Source organism: Gopherus flavomarginatus, chromosome 10, assembly GCF_025201925.1.
Source record: "Gopherus flavomarginatus isolate rGopFla2 chromosome 10, rGopFla2.mat.asm, whole genome shotgun sequence".
Lineage (NCBI taxonomy): Eukaryota > Metazoa > Chordata > Testudines > Testudinidae > Gopherus > Gopherus flavomarginatus.
The window spans coordinates 21357044-21376133 of NC_066626.1; the positions used below are offsets into that span (position 1 = coordinate 21357044).

The 19090-nt window shown below is 40.2% G+C and overlaps 1 protein-coding gene across 4 annotated transcripts in view; it reads left to right on the forward strand.

Annotated features, from left to right (window-relative positions):
• RAPH1 (Ras association (RalGDS/AF-6) and pleckstrin homology domains 1) overlaps positions 1–19090 on the forward strand; it is a 155855-nt gene that overhangs the window by 112997 nt on the left and 23768 nt on the right. For 2 of the 4 annotated variants that reach the window (XM_050969561.1, XM_050969563.1), the window contains 4 exons: positions 705–779; positions 8340–8417; positions 10537–10696; positions 18582–18703. In XM_050969561.1, coding sequence (XP_050825518.1) covers positions 705–779; positions 8340–8417; positions 10537–10696; positions 18582–18703 — 435 coding nt within the window. The remainder of the gene's footprint in view (positions 1–704; positions 780–8339; positions 8418–10536; positions 10697–18581; positions 18704–19090) is intronic. The other 2 variants (XM_050969562.1, XM_050969564.1) reach the window with 1 other exon arrangement.

Sequence of the window (19090 nt, forward strand, 5' to 3'; positions counted from 1 at the left end):
TCTGACCCATCCTTCTGGGGACTGTGTTTTCAGAGAGAGGATATCTGTACATGAAAGGTTTAATTTGTTGGCCATAGTTCAGGATTATCAGTTACTCTCGTTATGGTAAGGTTTTTTCTACAGTTTTGGAAGTCCTCTTCTTGGGAAAAGCAGCCAGGGTACAAAGCTTGACCAGCATGTTCCTGGTTCCGTGACTGACAGTTCTATGCTGTCTTCATTTCTGCACAGCCGAAACAAGCCCAGTTGTATAGGATTTGCATGATGTGGATAGGATTTTCAAAATTACGTAAGTGACTTAATAATGGAAGTCCCATTTACTCGTGCTCCTAGGTCACTTACATAATTTTGAAAATCCTAGCCAGTATCTTGTAGAAAAGAAATCAGTAACAGGTAAGAAAATATTTTCTTTAAATGTATTTTATAATTGTTATGCCATTGAAAAACAGGTGAAGGCAAGATGGTGTCTTTTAATAGCACAGCTGCTTATTAAACCTTTGCTTTCCATCAAAAGTGTTTCTGGAATTTGTTGTCTAGAGATCGTTAGAGTTTTATGAATGGGAGGAGTTTGTGTGGGGAAGTTAAGTGCGGAAGGTTTTTAAGTGTTTGCTTAAACTCTGCTTGTCTACTATAATCAACACACTATAAAATTACTGCACTGATTTCCTTTGACTTATTTTCTTTCTCTCTTTTTCTTTCTGCACAAGCACTCCTATCTGGACAGGGAAACATCCCTTCTTCTGAGAAACATTGCAGGAAAGCCTTCTCATTTGCTGACCAAGGTGATGCATCTTCTTTCCACCTGCATGTGACTTTTTCCTTGTTGATAGAATGCAGTTCCCACTTCTGGGTTTATAAGCTTGATGCTTACCCCTCCCTCCACCTCCCCCTTCCCCACCCTCAAAAAAAACAAAAAACAAACTTTTACTTTTACTAGAGTGACTTTTTTCCTCTTGTCAGGCTGTTTTTAAAGGCTGTCTCATTTTAAATATATTCTATTGCGTTACTGCAAATATCCATCAAAGATTCCAAGTTTTTGGAGAGCATGTAAGATTCATGCTAGCATTCTTGGCTAAAAAAATCAGATGGAGTCAAAAGTCTGTGGAGTCTGAAAGCTCTTGTGTTCTCCTCCACTTTACAGGTATAAAAATCAAACTGTGGGAAGCACATGGATGCTTTTTCTCATACTGCCAGAAAACAATAACATCCTTCAAATGAATTAAAATTACTAGCAACAGTTGTCTTCATACTGAAAGAACAGTTCAGATTTGCTATTTTGAGTGCTCTTACTTGGTGTAATTTGGAAAAAACACCGTAGTGTAAGAAAAGATACTTAGAAGTCTCTTATGGATAACTTCTAAATTATTTCCGTAACATAGAAAAAGAGCCAGTAACACCCCACGAGGCACTCCTTGCATTTTAATATATTGCTGTCAACTTTCTGCCACTGTTTATGTTGGGAATCATAATTACTGTATCCCCCTGTAGTTTGGAATTGTTATATCGGAGATGAAGGGTACGGACTCTGATTCTATTCAGCGATGACCAGATTGGATGAGGAAGACTATGTAGTTTTATCTTTTTGAGAGACTTGCACATCCATTATATGAGGAGACAGACTTCACTAATGTCCACCTTCTGTGTACCATTTCTTTGATTATTTAAAAAAAAAAAGTTTAAGTGCTCCTAGGGTGAAGCTGGGGCAAATCTGAAGACGAGGACTATACATAGATTATGCCAATATAGTGAAGCAACAAGGGCACATTTGCTAAATAGGTAGACTTTGGCTGTATTTGTCAATTATACTTTAGAACAGGGGTGGGCAAACTACAGCCCGTGAGCCTTTTTAAGCTGGCCCGCGAGCTTCTGTTGTGGGGAGTGGGGTCTGGGTCACGGGCCGCACGACACAGCTTGGCCCGTCTCCAGCTCTCCAGCTGGGGCGCTGGGTCATGGCCTGCATGATGCAGCTCGGCCCCACTCCAGTCAGGGCGCTGGATCGGGGGCTGCACCACATGGCTCGGCCCTGCTCCGGCGCTCCAGTCAGGGCGCTGGGTCGGGGGCCGCTCCACACGGCTCCTGGAAGCTATGGCATGGCCCCGCTCAAGCTCCTATGTGCTCCATTGCTCCCCTCCGGCACTCCAATGGGAGATGCAGGGGCAGTGCCTGCGGATGGGGCAGCGTGCAAAGCCACCTGGCTGTGCCTCCACGTAGGAACCGGACAAGGGATATGCTGCTGCTTCCAGGAGCCGCTTGAGGTAAGTGCTGCTTGGATCCTGCACCCCTGAGCCTCTCCCCACACCCCAACCCTGTCCCAGTCCTGATCCCCCTCTCGCTCTCCAAACCCCTCGATCCCAGCCCAGAGCACCCTCCTGCACCCCAAACCTCTCATCCCCTGCCCCACCTCAGAGCCCACATCCCCAACTAGAGCCCTCCTGCACCCCAACCTTGTGAGCATTCATGGCCCGACATACAATTTCTATTCCCCAATGTGGCCCTCAGGCCAAAAAGTTTTCCCACCCCTGCTTTAGAACTACTGTTTTTTCTAGTAAGCTATACTTGTGTTAACACTTTTTTTTAACTGGCCAGCAGCTATGTTTTCCTGAGGAATTTTTTTCCAGCTGTTATGTAGTAAAGGAGCTTTAACAGCAGCCCAGAACAAAAGTTGTTATTTTTCTGCTCTTTCCCAGCCCTCTCCTCTTTTACCTTTTTAAAACCACTTTACAGGTTTGGATACATAAGTATTAAGAAATGGGGTGGCATGGACAGAAACCTTGAGTGTGCCTCTTCCCCCCCCCCCATGTCCCCACACTCCCAGTTTCATGTCTGTCCTCATGTTCTTCCTGCTTCTGGTGGATTGTATACTAGAATGGTGTTCATGTGTACACACTTGCCAAGGCATCAAATGAAAATGTGCATGAAAAGGGTTTATCCCACTGAGAAACATTATGTAGTTTTAGATAAAGCTATACATTTAAAATTATCATCAAGCTACATCTTAAATTGTAAACTTCTTTGGCTGGGAAATTTTTATGTACAGATTAATATTGCCAAAGTGCATTTGATTATGATTTCTTGCTTGCACATCCTTTAAAGAGAAACTTTCTGGAGAAAACTTTTTCAAATATTAAACTATAAAAAGATTTACTGGATCCCATTTCATGTTTTATGAAATTCATGTCTACCGCATTCACTTAAATGAAGTGTGAACTTCATAGCTTAAATAGTACCACTTAATTGCTAGCTTTATTAAATACATGCAAGTTTTCTTTCAAAAAAACCCTCAAAATATAAGGAATTCAACTGCAAAAAACTACATTAATATACAATAAAATGTAAAGTCAAGAAATGCAAAAGTTAAGTTTCTTGGAGTAACATTAACTCACATTGCACAGCCTAAATCTTTTGTGTTAAAACACAGAACATATTTAATTACAAATTTAACAAGGAATTATGAAATAGATGTTGTAATGTACCCATGGGTAGCATTATTAAAGGAACCTTTTAACTTTTGATTTCTTGGGTTTTTTTTCAGTTTTAACTGTGCTACTTTAACAAATTGCATTAACATAGGTTTTTTGTATAACAGTAATATTCAGATGCAGTTGAAATTCACTTATTGAGAGAATCACTGCAAGTTGCCGGTTTTGAAAATAAACAAGAAAACTTAACAAAATAACGTAATTATTAAAGAACACTGTATCACAGTTTAGCTTAGTTTTTATCTATTTCTGTTCACTGTATGCTAATATATTTTGTATTAATAAGATATCACTGTAGCTATTAGTGCTTTGAGAAGTAGCACAAAGCTGATTTTTTTGAGAACTATTGGGATTCTGTATTTGTGATGTGATAATTAGTTATATTCTTCTGTAATTAGATGCAATTTCAGTAAAATCATTGCTTGGAATAAACTTCTTTTAGGCCTCAATCATACAAATACATGCTTGCATGGGTAACTGTCCACTTGAGTAGTCACACTGAGTCTAGGACCTTAGTTGTACTGCTGTTTCCAATTCCAAAGGGTTCTAAACTATTTCAAGTTCATATTTTAGGTTTGTTTACTGTTGCAGGGGAAATGAGTTGCTAATGCTAAATGTGATTAGATTGATTAGTATGTCATATTTCTAAAATTTAGACAGTTGTGTACAACAGTTGTCAGTTTGTGGTTGAATGGCTTGCAGGTGTATTCAAATATATTACTGTCACCTGTCTTCTCATGAAAATATGTCTCACAAGAAATGAGAAATGTAGTTAGCTCAGTACACTGTCTGGTTGCATAGGCTTCTTGTTTGTTAATCCTCTTTGTCCCTTGTGTCAAGGTTGTTTGTTTTATGGTTTGTTTGACTGGGAAGGGGAAAAGAGGTAGATTGATTAGAGTGTAGCAAACTTTGGAAAATACCAACTTTAATCCAATCATACTACTAAAAAAGTCATAATCCAATTGTACTTTCGGGGAAAAAATCATGACAATACATAATTCCCCACCCTGCATCAGTGAAGCATTACCTGCCAAATCTGCTATACTGTTCTTGATGTGTCAATTATTTTAAAAGAAAAGCTCTGTTTAATAACTAAAGAACAGTCCTAACTATTTTTTAAAAAAATCATATTTTTAGTTTTGCTTTGATTTTTCTTATACATGAGTTTTAATCTTCTTTAGCATTTGCTGCTCGTAAATAAGATCTTTTTTAGGAAAATTACAATTTTAGAATTTTTTAATTTCTAATAGTTTTAGTCTAAAAGTTAAAAATATTGCAGTATGTAATCAACATGGATTTGTCAAGAACAACTCATGTCAAACCAGCATAATATCCTTCTTTGACAGGGTAAGAAGCCTTGTGGAGGGTAGGGGGCCCGGAAATAGCAGTAGATGTGATATATCTCTACTTTCGTAAGGCTATTGATACTGTCTCATATGACCTTCTCATAAACAAACTAGAGAAATATAGCCTAGACTAACCTATTTATAAGATGGATGCACAGCTGGTTAGAAAAGGCATACTCGGAAGGGTAGTTTATCGTTGATTTAAAATCAAGCTGGAAGAACATATCAAGTGGAGTCCTGTAGGGGTCTACACTGTCTCTTCTTCAGATCTGGGAAAAGTACTCCCAGCCTCACAGCAAAATGCAAGGTGGAACAGATTGTTTAGCTTAAGTAGTTAGCACATATTGTAAAGTATCAGAGTGGTAGCCATGTTAGTCTGGATCTGTAAAAAGCGACAGTGTCCTGTGGCACCTTATATACTCACAGATCTATTGGAGCATAAGCTTTCGTGGGTGAATACCCACTTCGTCAGATGCACGTAGTGGAAATTTCCAGAGGCAGGTATAAATATGCAGGCAAGAATCAGTCTAGAGATAACTAGGTTAGTTCAATCAGGGAGGATGAGGCCCTCTGCTAGCAGAGGAGATGTGAACACCAAAGGAGGGGAAACTGCTTTTGTAGTTGACTAGCCATTCACAGTCTTTGTTTAATCCTGAGCTGATGGTGTCAAATTTGCAAATGAACTGAAGCTCAGCAGTTTCTCTTTGAAGTCTGGTCCTGAAGTGTGTGTGCTGCAGGATGTGAGATAAATTGTTCTCCTTAACCACTGAGAACAGGACAAGAAGTAATGGGTTTAAATTGCAGCAAGGGAGTTTTATGTTAGACGTTAGAGAAAACTTCCCAACTGTAAGAGTAGTTGAGTACTGGAACAAATTATCTAGGGAGGTTGTAAACTCTCCATCATTGAAGGTTTTTAAAACCAGATTAGATAAACACCTTTCAGGATGGTCTCGATAATACTTAGTCCTACCTCAGTGCAGGGGACCTATTGAGGTCCTTCCAGTCCAACATTTCTATGATTATAGGCTATTGTTTCATCTCTTTAGCCAGTCCTTAGAGTTTCAAATGAAACTTACTTTAGTAATAACAGCACATACTTAAACATGTTTATCCTAAACTGCCACACGATCTATCATGGTTCTCTAGTAAGGAATCTTTTAAGACTAGAATATCAGAAAAGATAATTACGGTGCACTGGCACAGGTGTATTAAAGCCATGAGGCCTGATTCTCCAAAGCCTTGCTCTTTGTGTATTCACATGCATCTGTGCAAAGTGGGTGTAAAATGCTATCTTTCAGATAGTTGTGTACTCAGTGCACATGTACAACATGCAGCGGGACGGAAAACTGGGCCCCTTGACTTAAGTAAAAAGCCAAATTGAACATGTTTGCAGCCTCTGTACAGAAATAAAGGTTTATGATTGAGTTCATAGATACCGTTTTAAAAGCCAGAAATTGCTCAGTTTCCCAAAATTGGTCTTAAAAATATGTAATATAATAATAAAAATTGGAGATATACCTATCGCCTAGAACTGGAAGGGACCTCAAAAGGTCATCGAGTCCAGCCGCCTGCCTTCACTAGCAGGACCAAGTACTGATTTTTGCCCCAGACCCCTAAGTGGTCCCCTCAAGGATTGAACTCACAACCCTGGGTTTAGCATACTCAAGCCACTGAGCTATCCCTCTTGCTCTTATTGACTTCAGGAGCAGCCCAGAGCATAAAATAATTAATTGTAGAACCTTACTCTTCCAAATTAAAAAAAAAAATCTTAATAGAGCTTTTCTTTGCTTTTGGATAACACGTGTTTTGTGGATAAAAACAACCAGGACTAAGAGGTAGGATGAATACTGTAAAATTCTGGAATTGTAGATCATTTGATTAAAGTTAAAAATCTTATCAGATATCTTACTGTTTTTGTTTTTTTCCTTTTTTCTAAACAATATATTCTGGTATAACCTTTCCTAGTTATGTGATACCATCTTTATGATAAATTAAAATGAGTCTTTCACTAGCGTAATAAAAAGCGTTGTTCTTTGCCTAATTGAGTTTTCAGCTAATGTTTCAAACCCCAATTATTACTGCTCTTGTCAGCTTATTGGCTTCTCTTATTGAAAAAGATTATGTTTCTCACAAGCAAGTCTATACCCCTCCACAGCTGTTGCCATCCCTACTATGTAGTATAGAAGTACAGTCTGAGAATGAAGGGACAAAAGTGGCTAAGTATGAGTAACACAAAGTCGCCTAGGAAGGAGCCACTCCGGAGGATAAGAACAACAACAATGGCTTTGCAGAAGTGAAAAATGCCAGTAACGGTGTTACTCCTAATGAAGTTGTGCGCAGATTTGAAGATGGATGAATATCATTAAATAAAAGGCAACTTCATCCAAACAGTAACAGAGAAGCGGCTTAGGGATTTTATTTGTAGAATGAAATGATAACGTGTTAATCACTGTAGTTGGCGCTGTCTTTCCATCATTGTGCTACTTTTGCTCTGAAAGCAACCTATTTTTGAGGGGAACTGACAGAAGTATTTTTAATTTTGTGGCTTTCTAATTGAGTTCTACAAGGTGGTTTATGTGCTTCCTAGACACTTCATGCTGTAGTAATCCAAATCTTAAAATTCTGAAATTTGAAACCTGCATGCAGAGTTTCTGCAGAAGTGGTTTCTTGTTTCAGCAGATCACTTCAACTCTGTTGCACTAGTAATATTATAGACTGATTGCTGGAGATTGAAAGTATGTATTAGTAATGTTGCAGTATACTGGTTTCTTTATCAAAAGCAATTAAGAGAGAGAATGGATTCAGATTCCTTTAATGTGCTTTAAATTGTAACAAACTTAGATTTTTAAAAGGAAATGTATTAAAGAAGGAGGTTTAACTTCTTACATTTGGTGATCTGAACACTTTTTTTTTTTTAAATGAGGAAAAACAGCATGGAACATGGATGTGTAGTGTGAAAGTATTGAGCTATTGCCAAGCAGTTTAACATGTTAAAAGCTTCCTTAACAGACTGGAATAGCGTGGAATGTTATTCAATGGAAGTGTCTGTAACAGTAAGCTATAGTATCTCTCATTGTGATGTTAACCTTGATAAACTGAAAATCTGTTGGATGTGTTTAATTGTACTGTTGGCAAATATGGTATGGCTGGGACAGTCGTAAATCTGTGGCAAGTTAAAGCATTCAATAATTGATGGATGCAAAAGAAAAAAGTAGAATGGAAAGGAATGATGCAATATTGGCTGTCAAAGTGCAGAAAAACAATTGTATTCTGTCTTCAAAGCCATATGGTCTGATCTGTGTATATCCGACAGATGCAGGAAGTCTTTGCATCTTAAACTTAGTAGTTTTTTTCAGCATCAATGATTGTTCCTTTAATTTCCACAGTAGCGGTTGTTGTGAGTGGGGGAACTAGTATTCCTTCTCAAATTCTACCCTATGGTAACCTCATAATTAGAAGCTTTGAAGTCCTAAAATCAGACTGACATTTATTTAGTTGGTTTGCTGTGTTCCCCCAGGAAGAGCAGGCTGCTAAACTGAAAGCGGAGAAGATCAGGGTTGCTTTGGAAAAGATTAAAGAGGCACAAGTGAAAAAGGTAAGCTATATTTGTTATTTTAAATGATGCCTAGGTAATCCTTATTGAATCAGAAAATATGGGTTCAATTCTGCTCTTCTCTGTTAATTACCCTTAAATTATTTTAATAAAAATACTTCTTTTTAAGTTTAGTTTTTCTTTTGAGGGACATTGCTCTCTGATCTGTAGTTAAGTTATTCAAATTTTAAGTAACTATTCTATTCCTTTTCTCATCCAGTCAGGGCTTAATCAAGAATTTACACTATATGGTGTTGCATCGTATTTTTTCTTAGTAGTAGCTTATTCTGCAGCCAGATACAGATTTAAAAGACTTTGGCAATGTGCATTCAATTGTCTTTTTACCTATTCAGTAGCCTTGCACTTCAAACTGTCTTGTCCTCTTTATACACTCTCATTCAATATACTTGTATCAGACTCTCCAACTTCCAATTTGCAAGATACAAACTCTCCTTTAGTTAATAATAATAGGCAGAAGAGTAATGATTGGAAAACACAGACAGTATTTGATGCTATGTCAAAGATAGTAAAGATGTTGCCTCCAAATTTAGGGAAACTGTCAAGTAATTTAGGGCCAATATTTAGATATATTTAAGAAATAAATCTGTATCTCTTAATATTAACAAGATGATGTCCAGTGTTTTTAAATCACTGAAAAATGTTAATATTTAAACATGCCACATTTAATATTTGCAAATCAAATGCTACAACTTTGTGCTAGAGCGTGAGAATTCAGAACAAATCAACTAACTTCTTTTAATTTTGCAAGCTGAGTGAGGTGCAAAAAAAGTAATCAATAGCATAAAAGATGGAAACAAGATTCTAACATTCTTTGTTTTACTATGTTAGTGTAGGCAACAGATTAGATTGAGGTATAATTTTTATATGAACATTGCTCTTTTTTTAAAGTAATAGTGAGACAGCAGGGAATTAGCAGTTAAGTTTTAAAAACAGTGCTGCTTTCCCCACACACCTTTCAAGTAAAAACAATTTAAAATAGAGAACTTGTTTTGTTTGACTGCCCCACCAGTGAAAGACTAATATTTATGCAAAATGTGGCAGAAGTCTTATGACTTGCAAATTTTTAAATTAAAGCTATATGCCGCTTCCATTGCCCATCATAATTGGAAAAACACTTGTGTTGTGTTCCATGTATTTATGTATAATTGTGACTTTTTAATCATACTTAGGACCTGAATTCCTTGTATGGATCTCATACTATATATTTAAAGTGTGTTGGGTATTTTTAACTAAATAGGGATGCTAAAATACTATGGACATACTGTACTGTGGAGATGAGTTTTCAAATATTCATGTACCAGTAATATGATTAACTTCATGCAAGTTTAAACTAGAGTAAATGGTGAATTCTCTGTAACTTGAAGTCTTTAAATCATGATTTGAGGACCTCACTAACTCAGCCAGAGGTTATGAGTCTATTACAAGAGTGGCCTGCAATGTGCAAGAGGTCAGACTTGATGGTCATAATGGTCCCGTCTGACCTTAAAGTCTGAGTTTGTGTGCTTTATTTGTTGGTTTTGACAAAGTTAGGAAAATCTGGAGGCTAAAGAAATGAAAAATGCAAATTTATGAGCAATAGCAACAATAAACAAAACTCTCTTTTTATATAATTTTCAATTAATAACACGTTAGCCTTGCATTCTTTTATTTTTTCATAAGAATGAAAACAGTAATTAATAAAAGTTAATTGTCTGTTAGATCAATGGAAATAAATTATCCTTGTATCAATTTTTAAAAGAGCAATGCGTAAAATTTCATATGAATTTATATAAGGCATTTGTGCTCGCATCTAGTTGCTTGAGACAAGCTTGTGTGAAGACAAATTTCTTTTTTTGGCAATATGTTGTTTTTTTAAAGCATAACTAAAATAAAACTACATATTGTAGATTTTTTTCCTTTTACAAAAGGAACATGACCTTTTGATAAGTGGGCTTTGAAATGAACATCTAGTTATTAAATATGGTTCTTTGCTTCTTTAAGGGAGAAGGAATTGATTTTGATATAAACTCTATATGAGCGAAACTTTATTTTTATAATCTAGGTTCAATAAGAAATATGTTTGGGAAATTAATCCCTGTTCTTCTTCCTCTTCTGGTCACAGCTGGTAATCAGAGTTCACATGTCTGATGATAGCTCCAAAACTATGATGGTGGATGAGAGACAGACAGTAAGACAAGTACTGGACAATTTGATGGACAAATCCCACTGTGGCTACAGTTTAGACTGGTCACTGGTAGAAACCATATCTGAATTACAAATGGGTAAGTAAACATGTTAATAATTTTGATTCCTACTTTTTATCTTAGTATTATCAGTTCACTTAGCATTTGACCATATGGACTTCATGCTACTTTAAACGTTATTGATCCATAAAACTATTAGTGTTCACCAACCTTTGTTGGAATAAATTTTTCATCATTTTGATTGCTTGTCAGTTATGTTTGGAGTTCTGCAACCATTTCTGACTTTAATACCTTGTACCTGTATTCACTTAAAATCTGTCTCTCTCTAGTTAAATGAACTTTTTATTTTTAATTAAAACTAATCCAGTGTTGTGTTCAAACTGAATTATTTGATAACTCCAATTAAAGTAGCAAACTGTTGTACATTGACCTCTTACTAGGACAACAGGCCTCTAATAGCTGAACTGCCTAGGAGAGGGTTGAACAGTGCAGAACACATGTTTGGGGGGTGGGGGCGGAATTTGGGACTTGATGTGTGTTGGGGTCATCCTGAAGGTAGTAACCAAGGCTGCTGGAAGCCAGAGGGTGGCTGGTATGTTGCTGACAGGCTGATGGGGTCAGAGTTGCTGGACCAGGGGTGTAGATATATAAGGCCACTTGGGGTGATCTGCATGCTGTTTGTGATCTGCCCAGATTTGGAGCTACAAGAGCAAAGCATTTGTGAGGCACCTAAGGTTGCATGGCAGGTGGTGACACAACCCCTCTGGGGGAAATTCACAAGACATCTCACACATTCCTGGATATTTTGCAGAATGTGGGCTCTAGTAGAGCGGCGCTCCTCATTAATGAGGCCATCCTAGAGCCTTCCAAAGTCACGTGTCCTACTCCAGTAACATGTGCACCTATTCTTAAGAGGGCAGAAAAGAAGTTCTGTGTCCCAGCCAAGGGGGCAGAGTTTTTGTTCTCTCATCCTGCCCCAAACTCTTTGGTGGTTCAAGTGACCACTGAAAGGAAAAGGAAACACCACATAAAGCCCACACCTTCAGATAAAGAGGCCAAATGTGTGGACTTACTCATAACAAATATTTTCATCCATCAGTCTGCAATTACCTGGCTTTGTCGTCAAAGTGTGATTATATCAATGCCTCTAAAATTTTGGAATTCAGAGACAAGCTCCCTCAGTAGGATAGCAGTCAATTTCAAGTGCTTATCGAGGAGTGTAGATTGGTGGCTAGAACATTGCTACAGGCTGCAGTTGATGCAGCCTCAGGGTAATGGCAACTATTGTGATGTGTCAGGAATCCTGACTTGCCCCAGTGAAGTTCAGTCCAATGTGAAGAACTTGCCCTTTGACAGAAATAACTTATTTAGCTAAAAGACTGAGCCCCGGGCTACACTATGAATTTAGGTCTAATTTAGCAGTGTTAGATCGATTTAACCCTGCACCCGTCCACACGACAAAGCCATTTTTGTCGACTTAAAGGGCTCTTAAAATCGATTTCTGTACTCCTCCCCAACGAGGGGATTAGTGCTGAAATTGACATCGCTGGGTCGAATTTGGGGTAGTGTAGATGCAATTCGCCGGTATTGGCCTCGAGGACCTATCCCAGAGTGCTTCATTGTGACCACTCTGGGACAGCACTTTGAACTCAGATGGACTAGCCAGGTACACAGGAAAAGCCCCGGGAACTTTTGAATTTCATTTCCTGTTTGGCCAGCATGACAAACTCAGCAGCACAGGTGACCATGCAGTCCCCCCATAATGTTTCTATACCCCCTCTATCATCTCCGTCCCTGAGGTTATCGCAGGTTAGAAGTCGAAAAAAATGCACTCATAATGACATGTTTTCCAAGCTCATGCAGTCCTCCGGCGCTGATCGGGCACAGTGTAATGCATGGAGGCATTCAGTGCCAGAGGCCAGGAAAGAATTGCTGTGTTTGCTTAACGGCAAAAGTATCATGCCTCGCTAGCAATCCTGCCCAAGCCAGGTCACTGTGTCACATGTACTCCACGCTGTGTCAGCCTTGGGTGGGGGCATGACTGCTTTGTGAGCAGGAAGGCCATAGATATAGGCATTGCATTAGGTAGCTTCTGTACAGGGCCAGCTCCAGGCACCAACGCAGCAAGCAGGTGCTTGGGGCAGCCAACAGAAAGGGGCAGCACATCCAGGTCTTCGGCGGCAATTCAGCGGCGGGTCCCTTGGTCCCTCTCAGAGGGAAGGACCTGGCGCCGAAGTGCCGCCGATCACGGCTTTTTTGTTTGTTTTTGTTTTTCAACGCTTGGGGCGGCAAAATCGCTGGAGTCAGCCCTGCTTCTGTAGCTAGAGAAAACATTCCTGTGCATTCAGAAAAATCTGTGGCAAAAAAAGAAAAGCCCTGTAGTGTAGTAGTTATCACATTCGCCTAACATATGAAACGTCCCCGGTTTGAAACTGGGCGGAAACAGGTGACTATTCCTTTTTCTGATCTCTCCTGCATTTTTAGTCTTAGAACAGACCGTGTTCAGGCTGTGAAATTTTACTTTGAATTATATTAATTATGAGTTAAATAATATGGAAGCTCTCTCTAAGTTATAGTCCCGGGTTCCTTACCCTTTCAGCTGCTCTGATAAATTAACATTTTTGTTAGGGATGGGAAATTTTTCATGAAGCCTTTTATAGGGACTAAATGGTATCTAGGACTCTGAAATAATCTTAACGTGGCCCATAGAGTGCAATCCTTTGTTCTAGATTTGTCATTCCACAAGTTGAACTGTTCCTTACTACTGTCCAGGCTTCATGAGCTATGGGAGCAAGGGGAAGGCTAGGATAGGTGCGACAACATGGTGCTGCTGACTGGGAGAGCCGCCTGAGGCAGAAACCTCCAGCTCACATAATATTCCAGGCAGGACTGAATCTCCATGAGGCGAAACTTAAAGAAGAGAATGACGTAAAGTCACTCCTATTCGGTGCTCTAAGAGGAGGATAGCCATGTCTGTCCAGGTACCCCTGATCAAGCTCACCCAGGTCTGCCGGCTGAGCGGGACCCTGGCTGGCAGGAATCGGCAGACAGAGCCCCAGACTGGCAGCAGGCTGAGCCGCTCGGCCCATTGCCGGTCTGGGGCTCCATTCGTTGGCCTTGCTCAGCCTGCTGTCTGCCTGGAGTTCCAATCGTCTAGGCAGGCAGTGGGCTGAGCAGGACCGGCGAATGGGACCCCAGAAAAAAGGCGTGAAACAATTGCCATCGCTTTCACAGAAGGAGAGAGGGAGAGGGGCCTGATGACATGAACCCAAAACAACTCGTGACAAAGTTTTTGCCCCATTAGGCATTGGGAGCTTAACCCAGAATTCCAATGGGCAGCAGAGACTGCAGGAACTGTGGGATAGCTACCCACAGTGCACCACTCTGTAAGTCGATGCTAGCCGCGGTAGTGAGGATGCACTCCGCCGACTTAATGTGCTTAGTGTGGACATATGCAATAGATAGTATAAAATTGAATTCCAAAAAATCGACTTCTATAAAATCAACCTAATTTTGTAGTGTAGACCTACCCTGAGTCATTATGTTCATTGAAAGGCTTAAGGGCAACCCTCTGCTCCCTTGATATATATACACCAGCACCAAAGATGAAGTATCATAAGCAGTCTTACAAATTCAGACCAGTACTGCAGCCCTTCTACCATCAAAGGTATATGAACCGCAGCAGAAGCGGAAGAGGATTAAACACAATGCTTCTCCTTCCTCCTCCTTGCAGCCACAATTGCTGTCAAGAGTACTTTTGATGGGACCTCTGAGGGTTGCAAACCAACTGACATGCCATCTCTTTCTGCCCCCAACATGCAGTTTTGGTGGTGGCCTAGCTCAGTTTTCCCATACCTGGTGGGTAACAGACATAGTTTCACAACATCATCTATTCAGGCTATATTGTAGAGTTCCTCTGCCCCTCCAAAACCACCTTACCCATCCCTTTTTAGGGACCACTCTCACGAGAGGATACTCATTCATGAGGAAAGCTTAGGAGGGATTTTATTCCAAATATTTCGTCATCCCAAAGAAAAGGGAGGATAGAGACCTCCGCAAATCAGTGTCTTTATCCACAGATTTAGAGTCAGGATAGTCATTTTAGCATCGATAATCCCATTCCCAGAGATGGCAGGTTCACAGTTCTTGACATGAAGGGTGACTGTTTTCATATAGACGTCCACCCCTCTCTCAGGAGATGTCTGCGGTTTACTATAGGTTCAAACCGTTATCAAGACAGGGCGCTCCCATTAAGAATAGCAGCATTTATGAAGGTACTTTCATTTGTGGCAACAAGCTTCTATTGCCAAGGCTTAACAGTCTTTCCTTACCTAGATGACTGCTGACAGGGAGATCTTGTTAGATGATACTTCATCATCTCTAGCATCACTGGGAATCTGTGTGAATGCAGAAAAGTCCATTTTAGTTCTCTCACAGACCATAGGATTTATTGGAGTGACTCTGGATTCTGAGCCAGAGCTTATCTCCCTCCATATAGATTCCAATCCATGAACAATTTAATTCATCATCTCAGAAAGAGCTTGCAGATGTTGTTTTGTTCAAACCTTATCCTCCTTGGTCAAATGGAATCCTGTACCTACGTGACATCTTCTGTGAGACTTCGGCTTTGCTGTCTACAAGCCTGGCTTCAGACAGTATATGTGCCAAGCAGACACAATATGGACAAATTAATCGTGCTCCCTGCCTCTCTCCCTTCCTCTCTCCCACCCCCCGCTTCAGAGTGTGGGACTCTCTAGCTTGGTGGCAGAGCAGGAGTGTGGGGGGAGAGGGAGTTCCCTTTACTCTGTGCCCACCTGTGAAGATAGGTGCCTCTCTCTTAGGATGAGACACCCATCTGGACAACCACACAGCACAAGAAATATGGACTCTTTGTGAATCCAGGAACGCACAAGCACATAAACCTCCTGGACCTGAGAGCTCTCCGAGTAGCATGCAAACAATTCTTACTGATCATAGAATTCCTGCATATTTAGGGAATGTCAGACAACATAACAGTGTTCTATGTCAGCAAGCAAGGAGAAGCAAATTCTTATTCCCTTTGCATGGAGGCGAAACTGTAAAACTGGTGTATTCATCACCATATTATCCTAACAGCAGTACACCTCCCAGGGATACAGCTTCGGCAGACCATTCTCGATCAACTGTGATTGGGAGCTATAAGATTCCATGGTGAAGAGCATATTCAAATAACAGGGATCCCCATCTTGGGGCCTGTTTGCATTTCCTGTTTTCTTGGAACACACTATATACTGCTCCCAAGACTACACAGTTAGGACTCCAGGAGAGATGCCCTCTAATACTGTGGGCAGGACACACATTCCCCTCCCCCTAATTCCACTGTTATCTTAATTTCTCAAGAAGATTCATTAGAATGGGGCAATGATCATCCTTATTGTTCATAGGTGGCCCAGACAGTTTGGGTTCCATAGTCTTTTCTAGCAGTCAGCCTACCCACCCATCAGTGTTTTATCTTTCACAGACCTCTTGACACAGGACAGGGGCAAGATCAGACCTCTCAGTCTGGACTCCCTCCACCCCACAGCTTTGTATTTGGATGGCTATTGAATCTAGAGCAGACATTTTCAGTATTCGAGGAAGCCATCCTTAACGATAGCAGAAGGGAATCCATCAGAAAGTGTTACTTTGCTAAGTGGAAGAGATTTTCTGTTTGGACTCAGCATCACCAGATGTTCCCAGAAGAATTAAAATTCCCACAATTTTTTGGGACTATCTGCTCACCTTGAAAACCTCAGGTCTTTCACTTAGTTCCCAACAAAGCACACTTGGCAGTACCTTCCGATGACAACCACTCCATTTTCACCTAGGGTAACCAGACAGCAAGTGTGAAAAATCGGGACGGGGATGAGGGGTAAATAGGTGCCTATATAAGACACAGCCTCAAATATCAGGACTGTCCTTATAAAATCAGGACATCTGGTCACCCTATTTTCACCCATCTAGTGATGATTTTTTTCTGTAGAGGGTCTAGTCAGAGCCTTCCCCACAATAACTAAATCTGCTTTAATGTGGACCCTTAACTTGGTCTTCTCATCATTAACAGTCACCATTTAAACCATTAACACTTTGCTTGCTGTCCCACTTATATATGGAGGTCAACTTTCTAGTGGCTATCGCTTTGGCTAGAACAGCAGAACAACTAGGGGTCCTTATGGCTGATCCACCATAGACAGTGTTCCATAAGGATAAGGTTTCCCTGAGACTACACCCAAAATTCATCCCCAGTGTAATCCCAGGCTTTCATCTAAACCAAACAATACATTTACCTGGTTTTTTTTCCCCTGAAGCCACATGCCACCAATGACTGGATAGGAGATTCCATTCCCTTGATGTAAGCTGTGCCTTGGCTTCTACCTACAGAGAAGAAAATCAATTACAAAATTTCCTGGACTGTTTGTTTTTTTAGCAGAACAAATCAAGGGACAACCGATCTCTTCTCGGAGACTTTCTAAGTGGATTTCTGGCTCTATCCTGCTCTGTTACAGTTAGCTGATATCTTCCTCCACATGGTAGGAGGGCCCACTCTACCAGAGCCCAGGCAGTTTCGGTAGCCTCACTTCATGACTTGTTTGCCATCTGTAAAGCAGCAATATGGAGCTCTGTCCATACATTCATAAAGCATTATCCCTTGTGCTAACCTCCATAGCTGCACTTTAACTTTGCAACTTTAACTTTGGCCTTTCTTGAGCCTTGACTGGGTAACTTTGCAATCTCGACAGTTTCATATTCTAGGTTGTTAAATATAATTTCTTATGGGGGTGTTAGAAGAAGAAAAAAACAATACACACATCTGTTTGCTTAGACAATTTAGCAGTTCACAACCAGAATTCTAAAAAAGAAACCTGCATGCCATTGTACACAAAGTTGTCAGTGGCTCACAGTTCCTACTGATTTACCTAGAAATCTTTTTGTGAAGGAGGGGAAGGCTCTTGTCAGTGAATTCATACTTAATTGTGTAATGAAGAAGACAAGAGATCTGGAGGGCCTTTTTCACAGAGCCTATAGTAACAGCAGGGTGAACTAACTGGTATAAATTGCTTTTACCTTATTAATTGTTCATGAACTGAATGTGCAATGAAGTTTAATAAGCTCTTTCAGCTACTAGACTCCACAGAAGAGCAATTGTTCTCCTGTAAAGTTTCTGAGAGTCCTTATTTCATTTTCATCAAGTGAGATAGGGCTTGCTAAATTTTCCTGTGATCCTAAATTAGCTATGTACATTTATATAACCATCTTTCAGTTAGAACATCAAGAGTGTTCTTTCATTTTATTTTTACATAATTCTTGTTTAAAAGAAGTTCCCTGGGTATGTAAAAACTATAAATTTCAAATGAGATGATAAATAGCTGAAAATAGAATATTCAGGTCTTCACTGTACTGTGTTTATTTTGTAAGTATACAAACATCTAACCCAGGGGTTGGCAACTTGCGGCTCTTTGACTGCCCCCTAGCGAGCAGCTGGTTTGTTTTTTTTAAATGAATTTACTTATTCGCTTCTTTACACTCTAAAACAGTGGTCACCAGCCCGTCAATCACGATAGACTGGTCGATCCTGGAGCCTCTGCCAGTCAATCGCTATCTACAGGCCTCTAAAAGTCAAGCGCTGCAGCAGGGCTCAGGCAGGCTGCCTGCATGCTGTGGCCCCACGCCACTTCCGGATGCAGCCAACTGCTGGCACATCTCTGCGAGTCCCTCATGGGGGGGAGGCGGCTCCGTTTGCTCCTCTACACCCCTCCCAGAACCGTCCTCTCAGCTCCCATTGGCTTGTTCCTAGCCTTTTCTTCCATTTTTAACAAACTGTTAACTATATATCTGTGTATTTCCTCACGTCTTGTCCACCTGCTGGATCATTTTTTGAGGTCATGTTACAAAATGTGAGTAGAATTATTTTTTTTTACTTGTTTGCTCTTTCTTGTTTATGCAGAAAGAATCTTCGAGGACCATGAAAATTTAGTTGAGAATCTTCTAAACTGGACCAGAGACAGTCAAAACAAACTTATATTTGTGGAACGTATAGAAAAATATGCACTTTTCAAAAATCCCCAGGTAAGTCTGAAGCTGATTTTTTTCACTTAATTTTAAGCTTATAAATGTCTCTTGGTAGCACCTTTGTCAACATTTTTATATTGATATTTGTATCTGTGCAAACACACACACATAGCTTTGCATTTTAACTGTTAAAAAAAAGCGCAAGATCAGCCCCCTAAATGAAAATCTTGATGATCTAACCAATCCATTTTCAAAGTATGTGAATAGTTCAGTTGAATTAATAGCAGTCCACGTAACCAGTTTGCATGGAGTACTCACCAATACTTAGTGCTATTCACATCTAGACAGTCCGGAGGAAAGGGTTTGAGCTTGTGCTGTGACATGTGTCACTTTGGGGAGACTGGCAACGCCCCCCACACCATCTCACGAGGATAGGGTGAGGGG